The 16,432-nt window shown below is 43.7% G+C and overlaps 1 protein-coding gene across 1 annotated transcript; it reads left to right on the top strand.

Annotated features, from left to right (window-relative positions):
* The first annotated feature begins 508 nt into the window (after positions 1 to 508).
* On the top strand, positions 509 to 11,884 carry LOC144892091 (double-strand-break repair protein rad21 homolog). The gene is made up of 7 exons (XM_078777263.1): positions 509 to 702; positions 2,179 to 2,285; positions 2,413 to 2,598; positions 3,461 to 3,577; positions 3,801 to 3,929; positions 4,048 to 4,679; positions 11,831 to 11,884. Exons 2-7 carry the CDS (start codon positions 2,237 to 2,239, stop codon positions 11,882 to 11,884), a joined length of 1,167 nt encoding a protein of 388 aa, XP_078633389.1. The 5' UTR covers positions 509 to 702; positions 2,179 to 2,236.
* Positions 11,885 to 16,432: the final 4,548 nt, after the last annotated feature.

The raw sequence follows: 16,432 nt of genomic DNA, 5'->3' as shown, positions 1-16,432 counted from the left end.
CCGTATCACGTGACCTATGACGTCATAATTATGAATAAAATTTTTTATACAGGCGGAGCCATTCCTGTGGTGAAATTTCATGTCAATCGGACCAACGGTTGTCGACCAAATGAATTTTAAAAATGCAGACACGCACCCGAATGCCTAACCTTACTTTCGCTTTGCTTCGTGGTAATTTCCCGGATTAAGAATCTCTCACGTCCATCATCAGTACACATGCCCTGAAAACCAGTACTGTAACCTTACAGTTCCTGAATCTGCCCTGGAGGCTTCATATGAATTAAAAACTCAGCGTGCTGATTCCTCACAGACGACTTGCAACGATCCCAATCTGTGTATCCCTCCGCCTCATCTCCTGAGTTTTCGAAATTCATAACGACGCCATCGCTGTCCGCGTAATAAAAGACGTACACCTCGGCGATATATCGCGTGTTACACAAACGAAAAATGTTTTCCTAATCCCAGAGTCTCGAGAACCCGTGAAAGTGCGCGCACTATTTAATGTTCCGTTTGAAACGGTTTTAGCGGGAAAGCGATAGCGCCGCCATCTTAGTTTGGCCTGCGTGGCGCGGCGTTTGTTTACCACGTCCTCGCCGCGCTCGGATTCCCCGCCAGTCTCTTTGGACGGCGGGGAGGAAAGGCTGGCGATAATTGGGGCCTCCTTACGGACCCTCAGGCTGTGCGGCCTTGTGCGAGTCCCAGGTACGTGTAGCTTTATGTAGGCCTCAGTTCGATATCCGCTGCCTTTCTGTGGTTGCAGTGGGAGGTCTTAGCACCGCGGTGTTTATCCGGTGCAGCTCCCAATGCAAACATCAAGCGTTGTCGCCATTTTATTCGTATCAAAACATGTACTGTACTTGAGAGTGTTCTCTTTATTTGGGAATTCAATGGGATCATTCTCAGCTTGATCTCGAGGATCTTCTTCTCCTCTAAGGGCCACGATTATTCCGACTTGTGAGGTTGGTCAGGGGGGGAATGTTGGCGCAAGTCTTTCACGAACCAGCTTGCCAGGCCTGGTGTTCGACTAAAGTTATGGCAGGAATACCAACGAATGCCGGCACAGGGGACAGCCGGCTTAACGTCCATCGGAGGGACGGCGCGCACAGACATTGATGAATCGCCGGGATGAGAGTTTATAGCTGGGGCGGGATTCGAACCGAGGCGAGTGTGGGCCTAGGCCACCCTGCCAGCCCTAGCTGGATGCTTCATATAAAATATAATCAAGTTATTTCTGTATCATTTTAAGTTTGGCAGAGGAAGAGGGGTTAGTTGTGTGCTGATGTTGGGCCTATACAAAAAGGGGAAGAATCTTGGACACCCATCCCCCCCCACCCCCAAACCCCCCCCCGTCCGCTCTCGCTCATTCCCCCAATAGCAATATACCACAATCTCCCCCTCTCTCCCCATGTACCACAATCTCCCCCTCTCTCCCCATGTACCACAATCTCCCCTCTCTCCCCATGTACCACAATCTCCCCCTCTCTCCCCATGTACCACAATCTCCCCTCTCTCCCCATGTACCACAATCTCCCCCTCTCTCCCCATGTACCACAATCTCCCCCTCTCTCCCCATGTACCACAATCTCTCCCTCTCTCCCCATGTACCACAATCTCCCCCTCTCTCCCCATGTACCACAATCTCCCCCTCTCTCCCCATGTACCACAATCTCCCCCTCTCTCCCCATGTACCACAATCTCCCCCTCTCTCCCCATGTACCACAACCCACCCCCCCTCTCTCCCCCTACCCCATCCATTTCTGCTACCTCTTTCCATCCTCCTTTTCCTAACACTCCATCCCCCTACCTTCCCTTCTTCTCTACCTTTCCTCAATTCACTTGCACAGTTATTGTTTTAAGCTCTCAGGACATGACCAATGAAGGCTGTGTATATGTGTATATGTATGTGTATATGTATACAGGCACACGATATGTGTATATGTATGTGTATATGTATACAGGCACACGATATGTGTATATGTATACAGGCACACGATATGTGTATATGTATGTGTATATGTATACAGGCACACGATATGTGTATATGTATGTGTATATGTATGGGTATATGTATAGAGGCACACGTATGGGCCTTGGAGAGCAGGCCGCTGTGGTGAAGTAAGATGACGCAGATGTGCTGTACCCGTGAAGTAAACGAGCGTCTGTTGGCCACGTCTGCAGGGAAATCGACGTCGCGCAGCAGTTCACCTTGAACCAGAGCCGTGCCGAGGAGATAACCATGAGAGAGGACGTGGGGAATCTTCCGCTCATACAGGATGAGGGCTTTGGTCTGTATCCTCACTCCTCGTCTTCACTTTTTCTGCACAGCATTTCATATTGTTCAGCTGCACCCCCCCCCCCCCCCCCCCCAACTCTTGGATCCTCACTACCGCTCGTTTCACCTCTTTGCTGCAGCGGGATTTGGCGGTGATGAGCGAGAGGAGGTACGTGAGGGAAGCACTTTTGACATATTAGTTGGAGCCGGAACCTCAGCCTTATTGCTGGACGCCGAGCAGAGCATCGATGCCCCTGCTCCAGACCCCCTCCAATACAATGAGCCTGCCAAGGATGATGACTTTGGTGGAGATGGAGGGATTCTACGTACGTGCACTGCGATTTGCTTTCCCATGAGCGTTTTGTACATTCTATTCGGTGTATCATGTCTATCTTGAATTACAGGGTGACCACACAGTCGCACATCATGGGAAATTATTTAATTGATTATTTATCAGAGGAAATTAAATTATTTAATTCAACAATTAGCCCGGATATGTTGAAGAACATTCAGAGAAACCTGCTTTTCCGTTTGACATGTTTTGAGATTGGTCGGACACATTTCGAACAACTGATGTCGCAAACTTTACAAATAGATGTTTTGCCTATGATGCGCGACTTTGTGGATGCCCTGTATTTTATATTCGAGAGAAGCTGCACTTTCACAAACAACTTTAGTTTTGGCAAATGCAATAAGATGAACGCAGTTTTTTATTTATTTGAAGCTATTTTTGAGGCTCATTGTGGAGCCTCTCCCTTGCCCCTCCCCCACTCGCGTCCCAGCTACCCCTCCCCTCGCGTCTCAGCTACCTCCTCCCCCTCGTGTCCCAGCTACCCCCTCCCCCTCGTGTCCCAGCTACCCCCTCTGCCTCGCGTCCCAGCTACCTCCCCCTCCTCGTGTCCCAGCTACCCCCTCCCCTCACGTCCCAGCTACCTCCTCCCCCTCGTGTCCCAGCTACCTCCTCCCCCTCGTGTCCCAGCTACTCCTCCCTCTCACGCCACCACCACACCCTATACCGTCCCACCTCCCAGCCACACATGCCACACCAAACTTGCAAGCACATGCTATAGCCATTTGTATTTGACTTATTTGCAGTCATGTATTTCGTACGAACTGCTTGAGGTAATATAATATCCTTTGGGATACCTTGATTTTTAGTCATTTGTCCTTTTCTGTCACCGCCGGCAGGAGATAACCTCCTTCAGACAAAAGGGGGAGGCATTTTTGACGACCCCCCTGCCACGACGGAAGGAGATGTTGGTATGCCTGCTGAGCCAGGGGATGAGGTGGAGGACGATTTCTCAGGTTTGAGTCTTGTATATGGTTTTACATCTCGATGTGTTCAAAGCATTTTTATCTTTGGCTAAGATTCCAGTTTATTTCTCCTTGTCCAGCACAGCTTGTTCCTTGTACAGTACAGAATAACCAATTTGAATGTTGATTTGGCTATATGTTGACATGCTTTTTGTTTAGGTCGACTTTAGAATGGTTTGTGGCTTACCCAAATGTATTTGTGGTTGTTGTGTAGACGCTGGACCACCGAGCCCACATTCGGACAATGCTGGGGAACCCCTTCCAGCTGTTGCTGTTGCCGACCAGACCACGCTGGTTCCGAACGAGAAAGAGGCGTTTGCTTTGGAACCCATTGATGTTACTGGTCAGTGGCACCTGTGATCGGAACCCATCGACGTAAATGGCGTCCTTGACGGGGCAACATGTTTGTATGTAAAGATATCTTTCTGCTTTGACGCTCACTTTTCTGCTCGGCCAAGCAGTGAAGGAGACGAAGGCGAAGAGGAAGAGGAAGCTGATTGTTGACAGCCTGAAGGAGTTGGACAGCAAGACTATCCGTGCACAGCTGAGTGACTATTCGGACATAATCACCACTTTGGACCTCGCTTTCAAAAGACATATCAGGATTCGAATCTTTAACTTCAAACCTCCCGAACCAAAGTCTCTAGTTGATGCTGTAGAAATAGTCAAACGTGCTCTTCAAACATTGATTGAAAAAACACTAAAAGAAATGAAACCACTTAAATTTTATATGGGGGTAAAATTAGAAATGACAAAGGATGAAGGAGTTATAGATACACCATACATGAGAACTGAGCCACACTTTATATCTTCATATCAAGATTTTAAAACATCAGGAGTCTATGATGAACTTATTAAACAAGAGCAAGATGTGGATAATTCAATCGTAGGAAGTGGATTCAATATAGGAAAAATTATTTACATAGACATTCATATTCTTAAATCAGATCCTCTAAAAGCTTCTTCTTACATTGATTTACCCAGTGTTATCAAAAACAGAAAAGCAGTTATCAATATCAAAAATAAAGACGATAAATGTTTTCTCTGGTCTATTTTAGCACACTTACATCCTCCACATTTTCATGGTGAAAGAGTATCCCATCTATCTATGTGTGTGTGTGTGTGTGTGTGTGTGTGTGTGTGTGTGTGTGTGTGTGTGTGTGTGTGTGTGTGTGTGTGTGTGTGTCTGTGACCGCTGTTTCTCGACAACCACGGGTCCGATCTAATTGAAACTTGCCAGATATATTGCTGGGGACCTGAGGATGTGCCTTTTCAAGGTTTCATATTAATCGGAGAAGTAGTTACCGAGCTATGTCCAAAAAACGATTCAACCAATCAGAGAGCAGCGAGCTATCACGTGTGCCGAACGTGGCGAACAGACTCTGCCTCGGACGGCACATTTGAGAGCGTATTCATTTATTTCACGTTGGCAAACTATGTTGGCGCTATGTTGGCGTTAAACTATGTTTTAAAACTAATTAAAACTAATTTGCGATTCATCGTAACTGCGATATGCGACCTTCCGGACAGTCAAATGAGGACGTCACTTCCGGACTTACGGATAGTCATAGTGACGACGTACTGATGCTGAACGTGGCGAGCAGACGCTGTAAGGTACGATCGATTGTAGTACACGTTTATAATAACTCTGCCGATACAGGCCCGATTAACTGCAGCGCCATCCGAGCTACGGCGTCGGGACGATACATTCATTGTACGGTCACATCACGCACTTAGGGGCACGCCCATGGGCCCATGGGCACGCCCATGCATGCATGGGCGAAGACATTTTTTTATTTTTTTTTGGCAAGGAACGGGCACCCACGTACGGGCACGTCCTAGTCTATCTATAATTCCAGTAATCTCTGTATGTGTGTGTGTCTGTGTGTTTGTCTGTGACCGCTGTTTCTCGACAACTACCGGTCCGATGTACTTGAAACTTGCCAGGTATATTGCTGGGGACCCGAGGATGTGCCTTTTCAAGGTTTGAAATTAATCGGACAAGTGGTTCCCAAGGTATGGTCACCGTACTCGCAAGCCGTTCGCTTTGGCTTTGCGAATGGACCAAACCATTTCATGTAAATAGAGGGGGGGGGGGGGGGGGATTGGCGCACGGTCACCGTACTCGCAAGCCGTTCGCTTTGGCTTTGCGAATGGACCAAACCATTTCATGTAAATAGAGGGGGGGGGGGGTTCTACCGTACTCGCAAGCCGTTCGCTTTGGCTTTGCGAATGGACCAAACCATTTCATGTAAATAGAGGGGGGGGGGGGTTCTGTGGTCGTTACTGCCACGTGGTTTCAAAGTTTTTTTTTGTTGTTGTTGTTTGCACGCATGTTTTTTTGCACCCACGTACGGGCACGCCCTAGTTATAAAAAATATGAGAATACATTAAATACGAAATATCTAAAGTTTCCGATGACTTTAAATGATATTCCTAAATTTGAAAAGATGAATAATTTATCAGTTAATGTTTATGGTCTAACAGAAACAAACAACATTCAGGTTTTAAAGCTTTCTAACAATTGTAAACAAACTCATATTAATCTTCTATGTTTTAATTCAGACGAAAATGCACATTATACATACATCAAAGATATTGCAAAATTAATAAAACCACAAGTATGTAAAAGAACAAATAAAATATATACTTGTATGCGTTGTCTTAACTTCTTCCATACACAAGAAAGATTAGATAAACATTCAAATTATTGTGGTGAACATAAATCAACGGTAATCAACATGCCTAAAAAAGGCTCAAAGATCACATTCAAAGATGAAAAGAAAACAATAAAACATCCATTTGTTATATATGCTGATTTTGAAAGTATTTTAGAAAAAATTGATACTGCTTCTCCAGATCCAAAATAATCATACACAAATAAATATCAAAAACATACTCCTTGTGGTTTTTGTTATTATATCAAATCATCCGTTGGTGATAAATATAACAAGTTAGAGATGTATAGAGGCTCAAATACCCCAGAGGAGTTTGTGAAACGACTAGAAAAAGACTGTGTTCGATTAACCAAGATAATGAGAGAAACCAATAAACCAATGTCCTTAACAAGTAAAGAAAAAAGGGAATTTATAAAAAACAATGTCTGTCATATTTGTGAGGAGAAAATTGGTAAAGGTCTAAAGGTTAGAGACCATTGTCATCTCACTGGTAAATATAGAGGTCCGGCTCATCAAAGTTGTAATATTAATTATCAACTCCCCTCTTTCATTCCTGTCTTTCTTCATAACAACGCTCATTATGATACACATCTATTTATCAAGGAACTCTCAAAGACTTCTGGAAGTATCTCAGCAATTCCAAACACGGATCAGAAATACATTTCATTCACAAAAACAATTCACACATCTCCTATTACTCATATCAGATTTCTTGATACATTTAAATTCATGGCAAGTCCATTGGCTAACTTGGTTCAAAATCTAAAAGAGTTTCCATGTCTTTCAGAGTATTTTTTAGATAAAGATTTTCTAACACAAAAGGGAATTTACCCCTATGACTATATGGACTCATTTGAGAGATTCAATGAAACACAACTTCCTTTAAAAGAAAATTTCTATAACAAATTAAATAATAGTCATATATCTGATAAAGATTATGTACACGCACAAAATGTTTGGAAAAAATATAACATTAAGAATCTTGGTGAGTATCACGATTTGTACCTCAAAACTGATGTGCTTTTGTTGGCTGATGTGTTTGAGGCTTTCAGAACAATCTGTCATTCTGGATATGGATTGGATCCTGCTCACTATTACACTGCTCCTGGATTGGCTTGGAGCGCGATGTTAAAAATGACAAAACAAGATTTGGATTTGATAACCGATGTTGATATGCTTTTGATGATTGAAAAGGCAAAGAGAGGAGGAATTTCACAAGTCTGTTCAAAGAGATATGCTAAAGCAAATAACAAGTACATTCCAAATTATGATCCATCGGTAGAGAGCTCCTACTTGATGTATTATGATGCGAACAACCTGTATGGCTGGGCAATGTCTCAGGCTCTTCCTTATGGAAAACTTAGATGGGTAAAGGAAAAAGATTACAAAAAGGTTTTACAAGATGTATGTATCTCTACACAAAAAGAATTGGATGATTCAAAGGTTGGTTATTATTTTGAGGTCGATTTGAAATATCCAGAGGAACTTCATAACCTACACAAAGATCTCCCATTTGCTTGTGAAAAGGAAAGTCCAAAGAAGGAGTGGTTAAGTGATTATCAACAATCATTTAATATAGGTGAATCAACAGAAAAATTACTTACTACATTATATAACAAGAAAAATTATGTTCTACACCAAAGAAATTTGCGACAATATTTATCAAAAGGTCTAAGAGTAGAGAAGATCCATAGGGTTCTAAAGTTCAATCAAAGTCATTGGTTGAAGGGGTACATTGATTTTAATACACAAAGAAGAACAGAGTCAAAAACAGATTTTGAGAAAGACTTTTATAAATTGATGAATAATGCGGTCTTTGGTAAGACCATGGAAAATGTGAGAAAAAGACAAAATATCAGACTATCAACATCTTGGAAACAAGCATCAAAATTAATTAATAGACCGAGTTTTACTAGAGCTGAGGTCTTTACTGAGAACTTTTGTGCGATCCATTTGATTAAAGAGAGTATTGAAATGGACAAACCTATTTATATTGGAACATCAATTCTTGATTTATCAAAGTCATTAATGTATGATTACTTTTATAATAACTTGAGGAAGAAATATCAAAATGATGTTAATCTACTTTATATGGATACAGATAGTTTTATTTTGCAAATTAATACTGATGATGTTTATTCAGACATGATAAAGGACATTAATATCTATGACACTAGTAATTACAGTCCAGAGAGTGAGTTGTTCTCTTCTAAAAATAAAAAGGTGATTGGAAAGTTTAAGGATGAATTAGGAGGAAATGTCATGAGTGAATTTGTGGGATTGAGGTCTAAGGCTTATGCTTATAAATACATTGTGAATAACGTTGAAAAAACTGATAAGAAGTTAAAAGGCATAAAGAAAAATGTCATTAAAGAAACAATAAACTTTAAGGATTATTATAACTGTTTAACAACAAAGAAAGAAGAGTTTAGAAAGATTAATGGAATAAGAAGTTATAAACATAAATTATATTCAGAAGAGGTGAATAAGAAAGCATTGGGGGCTTTTGATGATAAGAGGTTTATTTTAGAAAATGGAATTGATAGTCTCCCTTATGGTTATATAAGTATATAAGTGATAAGTTAAAAAGGGGGGTTAGGGATTTTAACGGGCTACCGCCGCCTTTTTTACTATTATATAAATGATAGAACCAAGTACCAACCAGACTAAAGAGTGGAGGTGTAATCAACCTTGGTATATAAATGGTAAACATAACGAATGTGAAAAATATCAAATAGGTATAATTGAAAAGACAACTGGTAAAACAATTTACAAAACAAATAAGAGAATTAATTTAAATACCGGTGAATTGGGTAAAAAAGATGGAAATATTTTTGAGTGGACGGAAAACTTTGATGGTTGTCAGGAAAATATATACTTTAATTTAAAAATGGTATGTGGCACTGGAGGCGCTCAAACAAGAACATTGAGGGAGGTTTACCATTTTATCTCAGCTCAGTTAAAATATCTTAATAAAGAACCAAACTCAAACATCTTTTTTGTTAATATATTAGATGGTGAAGGGAGTGGCAAGAGAATTAAATTATTTCCCACGCATAAACAAATATTTGTAGGGTCGTTGTTTGAGTGGGCCAAAGATGATTCACCAGATGATATTAAGAGTAAAAGGTTAAAAGGTCCATAAGGTCAGAAGGATCACAGGTTCACACAGAACGACCATTGTTTAAGTGGTCTAATGAATAAGGATAACATGTCAAAAGGTTAGAAGGTTCGTAAAGAACAGGGTGAGAGAAATAGAGGTGTTTAGGGGCAATGAGGGAGGGGAAAAATTAACATGCAAGTCAATGGGAAAATGAGAGTGTCCCAGAAGCAACATATATACACTACTGATGCATTTACACTTGATTTGCATCATACCCACCAAGTTAAAGGTCAATGTCAAATGGCGGTCTGAAAAACAAATTGCACCCATGTCCAAAGGAAGCAGTTCAGTTTGAAATTTGAATATGAAATAGGCAAAGTCAAGAAACAAATGAAACCCATTAGAATTGCTCTTTAAACCCCAATATAATTACCCTTTAGAATCACCCTTTGGAATTACCCTTTAGAACCCATTAGAATTACACTTTTGAATTACCCTTTAGAATTACCCTTTAGAATTACCCTTTTGAACCCATTAGAATTACACTTTTGAATAACCGTTTGGAACCCATTAGAATTGTCCTTCAGAACGCTTCAGAATTAAACACAGTGGGTTATGAAGGATCTTCTTCTTCATATTTGACGGACGTACGGTGACATATTGAAGTGGCTTCACCGTTTAAAAACACGACGTTTTTTGTCATCACTCAATTTTGCTAATGCGAAATCTCAAAGACCACTTGGCCTTCTAAGATGTTCTTGCATAATAATAGTGTTCCTGCACTGACGTTGTTCACCTGATGTATGATTTGGGTCCTTGACCTACTTTTTCGGAAAAGCATATATTTCGGTTTACTCAACCCAAATATATGCAATCTATCTATAATTCCAGTAATCTCTGTGTGTTTGTTTGTACGTTTGTACGTTTGTTTGTTTGTCTGTGACCGCTGTTTCTCGACAACCACGGGTCCGATATACTTTAAACTTGCCAGGTATATTGCTGGGGACCCGAGGATGTGCCTTTTCAAGGTTTCATATTAATCGGACAATTACTTACCGAGCTATGTCCAAAAAACGATTCAACCAATCAGAGAGCAGCGAGCTATCGCGTGTGCCGAACGTGGCGGACACACTCTGCCTCGGATGGCACATTTGAGAGCGTATTCATTTATTTCACGTTTGCAAACTATGTTGGCGCTATGTTGGCGTTAAACTATGTTTTAAAACTAATAAAAACCCCGGGGGGATTGTCACTGTACTCGCAAGCCGTTCGCCGTTCGCTTTGGCGTTGCGAATGGACCAAAACATTTCATGCATCAAACCATTTCATGTAAAGCGTTCGCCGTTCGCTTTGGCGTTGCGAATGGACCAAAACATTTCATGGACCAAACCATTTCATGTAAATAGAGGGGGGGATATAATTTTAGATATAGATATAGTACGGGCATGCCCTAGTACTTTAAAAATGTACCAGTCACTGATGATTAGTATGACCTTGTATATTTACCTCAACAACTACAAGTTCAATGCATACCTGATTGCTGTTGAGCTCTGGATTTACAACACCACTTGCTGTGATGTTGAGCTCGGGATTCACAGTTGTGCTTCGATTTGGACAGGATCACATCACTGGTTCACAAGTTATCGTGGTAACAGGATTTTTTTTACCAAACATGACCTCTGACCTTTCACCTCGTGACCCCAAAATCTAATCAGTTAATCTTTACCTCATTATACATACCTGCACCAAGTTTGACTAAGATCCCTTCAGCAGTTCTCAAGTTGGCGCGGGAATGAAAACATATCACGGACCGACGGACGGACAACCTGAAAACAAAATGCCTCCGGCGACTTCGGTAACGGAGACACAAAAAGGAAATTGAATGTCTTGCTTACCACCACCTGCTGCACCTTGTACTCTCAAAGATCAGCTCTGCTATAACTACTGTCACTGGAAGTCGTCTCATCATCTTCACCATGACGGACAGAAGATCCTGGAAAGAAGAGGAAAAATGAACATAAAACAGATATTGTGACAGAAAAAGCTCAATGGACAGAATATCACTGAGTTGAGATATGGGGGAGATGAGGACGGGAGGGGTGAGTTTGAACTTTAGAAAGTGTTGGACGATTTATGAAAAACGAACATTTATTGCAAAATGAGTTTCTTGTGATTTTGGAGTCAGAGATCCGTTTGAAAACGTTGGAGGAAAGGTGGAATGCAGGTGGGTTCAGGGAATGTAGGAAGGAAGAATTGTAAGAGATATCAGATATCACTCACCAGTTGGCAGCTCTTCATCAACAGATGCATTTGATACTATAGGCTCAGCATTCCTGCAGAAAATAAAGATTTGTAAAGACGTCGTAAAATAAATGTCACAAATAAGAAACAATGTGAGAATAAGAATGCAGTCAGGCAGGTGAAAATCAGACTGCATCGGTTCTTTGTGTTTTCTACATTCAGACAGCAAACAACACCACCACACTGTGCTACCCTGCCAAGTATCTTCATACCTGATATCTCTGCTCACCTTCACTCTTTCATTCCTCTTTTTTCCCACCTCTGGAACAAACTCCCCCACTCCCTTCAATCCCACTCCTCCCTCCAGGTCTTTAAAACAGCTGTTCACCACCAGTGTCCATTTGTTTCATTCCTCTCCCACCCCCACCCCTTCCCCTGCCCTCTCCCACCCCCTCCCCTTCCCCTGCCCTCTCCCACCCCCTCCCCTTCCCCTGCCCTCTCCCACCCCTCCCCTTCCCCTGCCCTCTCCGACCCCCTCCCCTTCCCCTGCCCTCTCCCACCCCCTCCCCTTCCCCTGCCCTCTCCCTCCCACAGATCTCCCGATGTCCCTGTTCTCCACTGTTGTACTTGTGTGCTTCCCTCTCTCACCCCATCTTGTCTCCCGCTCCCTTTATGATATTTTTATGTGTCCGTTTATGTTTGTTTGTGATTAATGTCGGCTCTTACATGAGCCTCGATCTTGTATACAAAATAATAATAATAATAATAATAATTCACATCCCTCTCTTCAGATCAGGTACCTCCTGACGCTTGTCATTTGCACTTCTCGATAGACATTCGTATCACAATACTCAATACACGTTGTATACGATATTCAATCTCAGCGCGGGAAGGTTCAACTCGACCCTCGTCGGTCTTCCTTTCATCGTCATCAGCTAAACAAGCCAGGAAGGGACAACACAAGGCTTCCTGAGGCTCGTTTGCACGACGTGCTTGAGGCCTCCTTTCCTGCTTCCTGAGGCTCGTTTGCACGACTTGCTTGAGGCCTCCTTTCCTGCTTCCTGAGGCTCGTTTGCACGACGTGCTTGAGGCCTCCTTTCCTGCTTCCTGAGGCTCGTTTGCACGACGTGCTTGAGGCCTCCTTTCCTGCTTCCTGAGGCTCGTTTGCACGACGTGCTTGAGGCCTCCTTTCCTGCCTCCTGAGGCTCGTTTGCATGACGTGCTTGAGGCCTCCTTTCCTGCTTCCTGAGGCTCGTTTGCACGACGTGCTTGAGGCCTCCTTTCCTGCTTCCTGAGGCTCGTTTGCGCGACGTGCTTGAGGCCTCCTTTCTTTCTTCTTGAGGCTCGTTTGCACGACGTGCTTGAGGCCTCCTTTCCTGCTTCCTGAGGCGCGTTTGCACGACGTGCTTGAGGCCTCCTTTCCTGCTTCCTGAGGCACGTTTGCACGATGTGCTTGAGGCCTCCTGTCCTGCTTCCTGAGGCTCGTTTGCACGACGTGCTTGAGGCCTCATTTCCTGCTTCCTGAGGCTCGTTTGCACGACGTGCTTGAGGCCTCATTTCCTGCTTCCTGAGGCTCGTTTGCACGACGTGTTTGAGGGCTCCGAGTGCTTCTGCTCACTGAGGATCTCACCTTCGAAAGTGTTGCATTTACATTCTGTACGCCTGGCCATCTTAGCTACTTAACGTGCAGTGTAAACGAACCTTTTCTTTGTTATCAATGGTGATCTCAAGCTTGTGGAGGAGTTTGTATGTGTAATGTATTTGGGAGGACGACTCGGCCATCCTTGTGCTTTTACATGAATTGACTTGGACCGGTGTGTACGGTGTGTACCCTGGTTAGAATAGGTATACCGTATCCCTGCGTGTCGTAAGAGGCGACTAAGAGGGTTGGCGTCAGGAAGGGCATCCGGCCATAAAAACATTGCCTCAAAAAGAGAACCATGACAATTACAACTACATATGGGCAGGGTACAGCCCGAAGTGGAGATCGGTTTGTGAGCTTTGGGACATGGAATGTAGGGACAATGACAGGGAGATCAGGAGAAGTGGTGGAAGTATTGATCAGAAGAAGAGTGGACATATGTTGTGTGCAAGAGACGAGATGGAAGGGAAGTGGTGTGAGAATGGTGAAGGGTAGGCAGGGACAAAAATACAAGTTTGTGTGGCAAGGGTGCCCAGAAAGCATGAATGGTGTTGGTGTCCTGTTTTCTGAGGAGTTTGTAGACAGTGTGGTGAGTGTGACTAGAGTGAGTGATAGGTTGATGATGGTGAAAATGATGATTGGAAAGCTCTTGGTGAACGTCATCTCAGGATATGCTCCGCAGGTTGGTCGGAGCGATGAAGAGAAGGACAAGTTCTGGTGTGCGATAGAGAAGCTGATGGAAAACGTGAAAGATGAGGAAGTTGTTGTGGTAGGAGGAGACCTAAATGGACATGTGGGAAGGAGTATGGACGGTTTTGAGGGAGTTCATGGGGGTTACGGATATGGTGTGAGAAATGGAGAAGGTGAAAGGATTTTGGAGTTTGCTGATGGAGCTGAATTGTTGATTTGTAATACTCAGTTCCAGAAAGAGGATAATAAGCTTGTTACATACACGTCGGGTGGGTCGACGACAACCGTTGACTACCTGATGGTGTGTAGGCGAGATAGGGGGCACCTCCGGGACACAAAGGTGATCCCGGGGGAGGAGGCTGTTTCACAGCACCACTTGGTTGTCTGCGACATAAGGGTGAAAGGTGTGGAGGTTGAAAGAGGTGACAGTAAGGGAGGCATTAAAAGAGAGGCTGAGTCAGGTAGAGGATGATGTGGTTGAGCTTGAACGTGGTTGGATGTCAATGAAAGATAGTCTGTTGGGAGCCGTTGGTGAGGTATGTGGATAGACAAAAGGACCACCGAGGCACTGGGAAACATGGTGGTGGGATGATGAAGTTGGAAAGAGGGTTGACGACGAGAAGAAGAAGAAGTTCAAGGAGTGGCAGAAGGCGAAGGGTACGGGAGCAGAAAAAGCAGAGCATGAAAGTTATAAAGCAGCCAAGAAGGCTGCAAAGAAAGAGGTAGCAAAGGCGCAGGAGACATCTATCTATAATTCCAGCAATCTCTGTGTGTATGTTTGTATGTTTGTATGTTTGTCTGTGACCGCTGTTTCTCGACAACTACCGGTCCGATATACTTGAAACTTGCCAGGTATATTGCTGGGGACCCGAGGATGTGCCTTTTCAAGGTTTGAAATTAATCGCAGAAGTAGTTACCGAGCTATGTCCAAAAACGATTCAACCAATCAGAGAGCAGCGAGCTATCACGTGTGCCGAACGTGGCGAACAGACTCTGCCTCGGATGGCACATTTGAGAGCGTATTCATTTATTTCCCGTCGGCAAACTATGTTGGCGCTATGTTGGCGTTAAACTATGTTTTAAAACTAATTAAAACTAATTTGCGATTCTTTCGCTTTGCGATGCGATTTGCGATTGCGTTAAACTCGCTCGGGCGTTAAACTATGTTTTAAAACTAATTAAAACTAATTTGCGATTCTTTCGCTTTCCTGCGCCTTTGTGCACGCGATGGCGATTTCTTTACCAAACTCCGCAAGCCGTTCGCTTTGGACCAAACCATTTCATGTAAATAGAGGGGGGGGATTGTCACCGCACTCGCAAGCCGTTCGCTTTGGACCAAACCATTTCATGTAAATAGAGGGGGGGGATTGTCACCGTACTCGCAAGCCGTTCGCTTTGGACCAAACCATTTCATGTAAATAGAGGGGGGGGATATAATTTTAGATATAGATATAGTACGGGCATGCCCTTGTCTATCTATAATTCCAGTAATCTCTGTATGTGTGTGTGTCTGTGTGTTTGTCTGTGACCGCTGTTTCTCGACAACCACGGGTCCGATATACTTGAAACTTGCCAGGTATATTGCTGGGGACCCGAGGATGTGCCTTTTCAAGGTTTGAAATTAATCGGACCAGTGGTTCCCAAGGTATGGTCACCGTACTCGCAAGCCGTTCGCTTTGGCTTTGCGAATGGACCAAACCATTTCATGTAAATAGAGGGGGGGGGGGGGTTCTACCGTACTCGCAAGCCGTTCGCTTTGGCTTTGCGAATGGACCAAACCATTTCATGTAAATAGAGGGGGGGGGGGGGGGGGTTCTGTGGTCGTTACTGCCACGTGGTTTCAAAGTTTTTTTTTGTTGTTGTTGTTTGCACGCATGTTTTTTTGCACCCACGTACGGGCACGCCCTAGTAATAATAATAATAATAATAATAATGCATTTATTTTATATAGCGCTTTTCAGGAAGCCCAAAGACGCTTTGACAGAGTGCAAAACATAAAAACAATTGCAAAAAAGAAGAATCAATAGGGAAATATTCAAAGCACAAATGAGGGAGAAGGAGAGGAGATGGTCAGGGGTTAGATGCTGTGGGTTAAATGTTGAATGCAGTGTTGAACAGGTGCGTCTTGAGTGATGTTTTGAATGTGGTGAGTGAGGAGGAGTCTCTAATGGTGTGAGGTAGTGAGTTCCAGAGGGTGGGAGCAGCGATGGAGAAGGCCCTGTCCCCCCAGGATCTGAATTTGGTCCGGATGGGGGGGGGGGGGGGGGTCAGGAGGTTGGTACCAGCAGAGCGGAGGTTGCGGGTGGCAGTGTGTCTGGAGAGGAGGTCAGCCAGGTAGGATGGGGCCAGGTTATGGAGGGCTTTGTAGGTCAAGAGGAGGATTTCGTACTGGATTCTCTGGGAGATGGGGAGCCAGTGAAGCTTGTAAAGGACGGGGGTGATGTGGTCACGGGTCCGGGAATGGGTGAGTAGACGGGCAGCGGAGTTCTGAA

This window comes from Myxine glutinosa, chromosome 5 (genome assembly GCF_964187855.1).
Source record: "Myxine glutinosa chromosome 5, kmMyxGlut1.1, whole genome shotgun sequence".
In the NCBI taxonomy this organism is placed as follows: domain Eukaryota; kingdom Metazoa; phylum Chordata; class Myxini; order Myxiniformes; family Myxinidae; genus Myxine; species Myxine glutinosa.
The sequence above is the reverse complement of the archived record's forward strand: the minus strand, read 5'-3'. Positions and strand labels throughout refer to the sequence as shown.

Coding starts and splice junctions, on each gene's coding strand:
- LOC144892091 (XM_078777263.1), top strand. CDS start 2,237: ATGAGAGAGGACGTGGGGAATCTTCCGCTCATACAGGATGAGGGCTTT. Junction 2,286..2,412: donor CATACAGGATGAGGGCTTTG/GTCTGTATCCTC, acceptor TCTTTGCTGCAG/CGGGATTTGGCGGTGATGAG. Junction 3,578..3,800: donor GGTGGAGGACGATTTCTCAG/GTTTGAGTCTTG, acceptor GTTGTTGTGTAG/ACGCTGGACCACCGAGCCCA.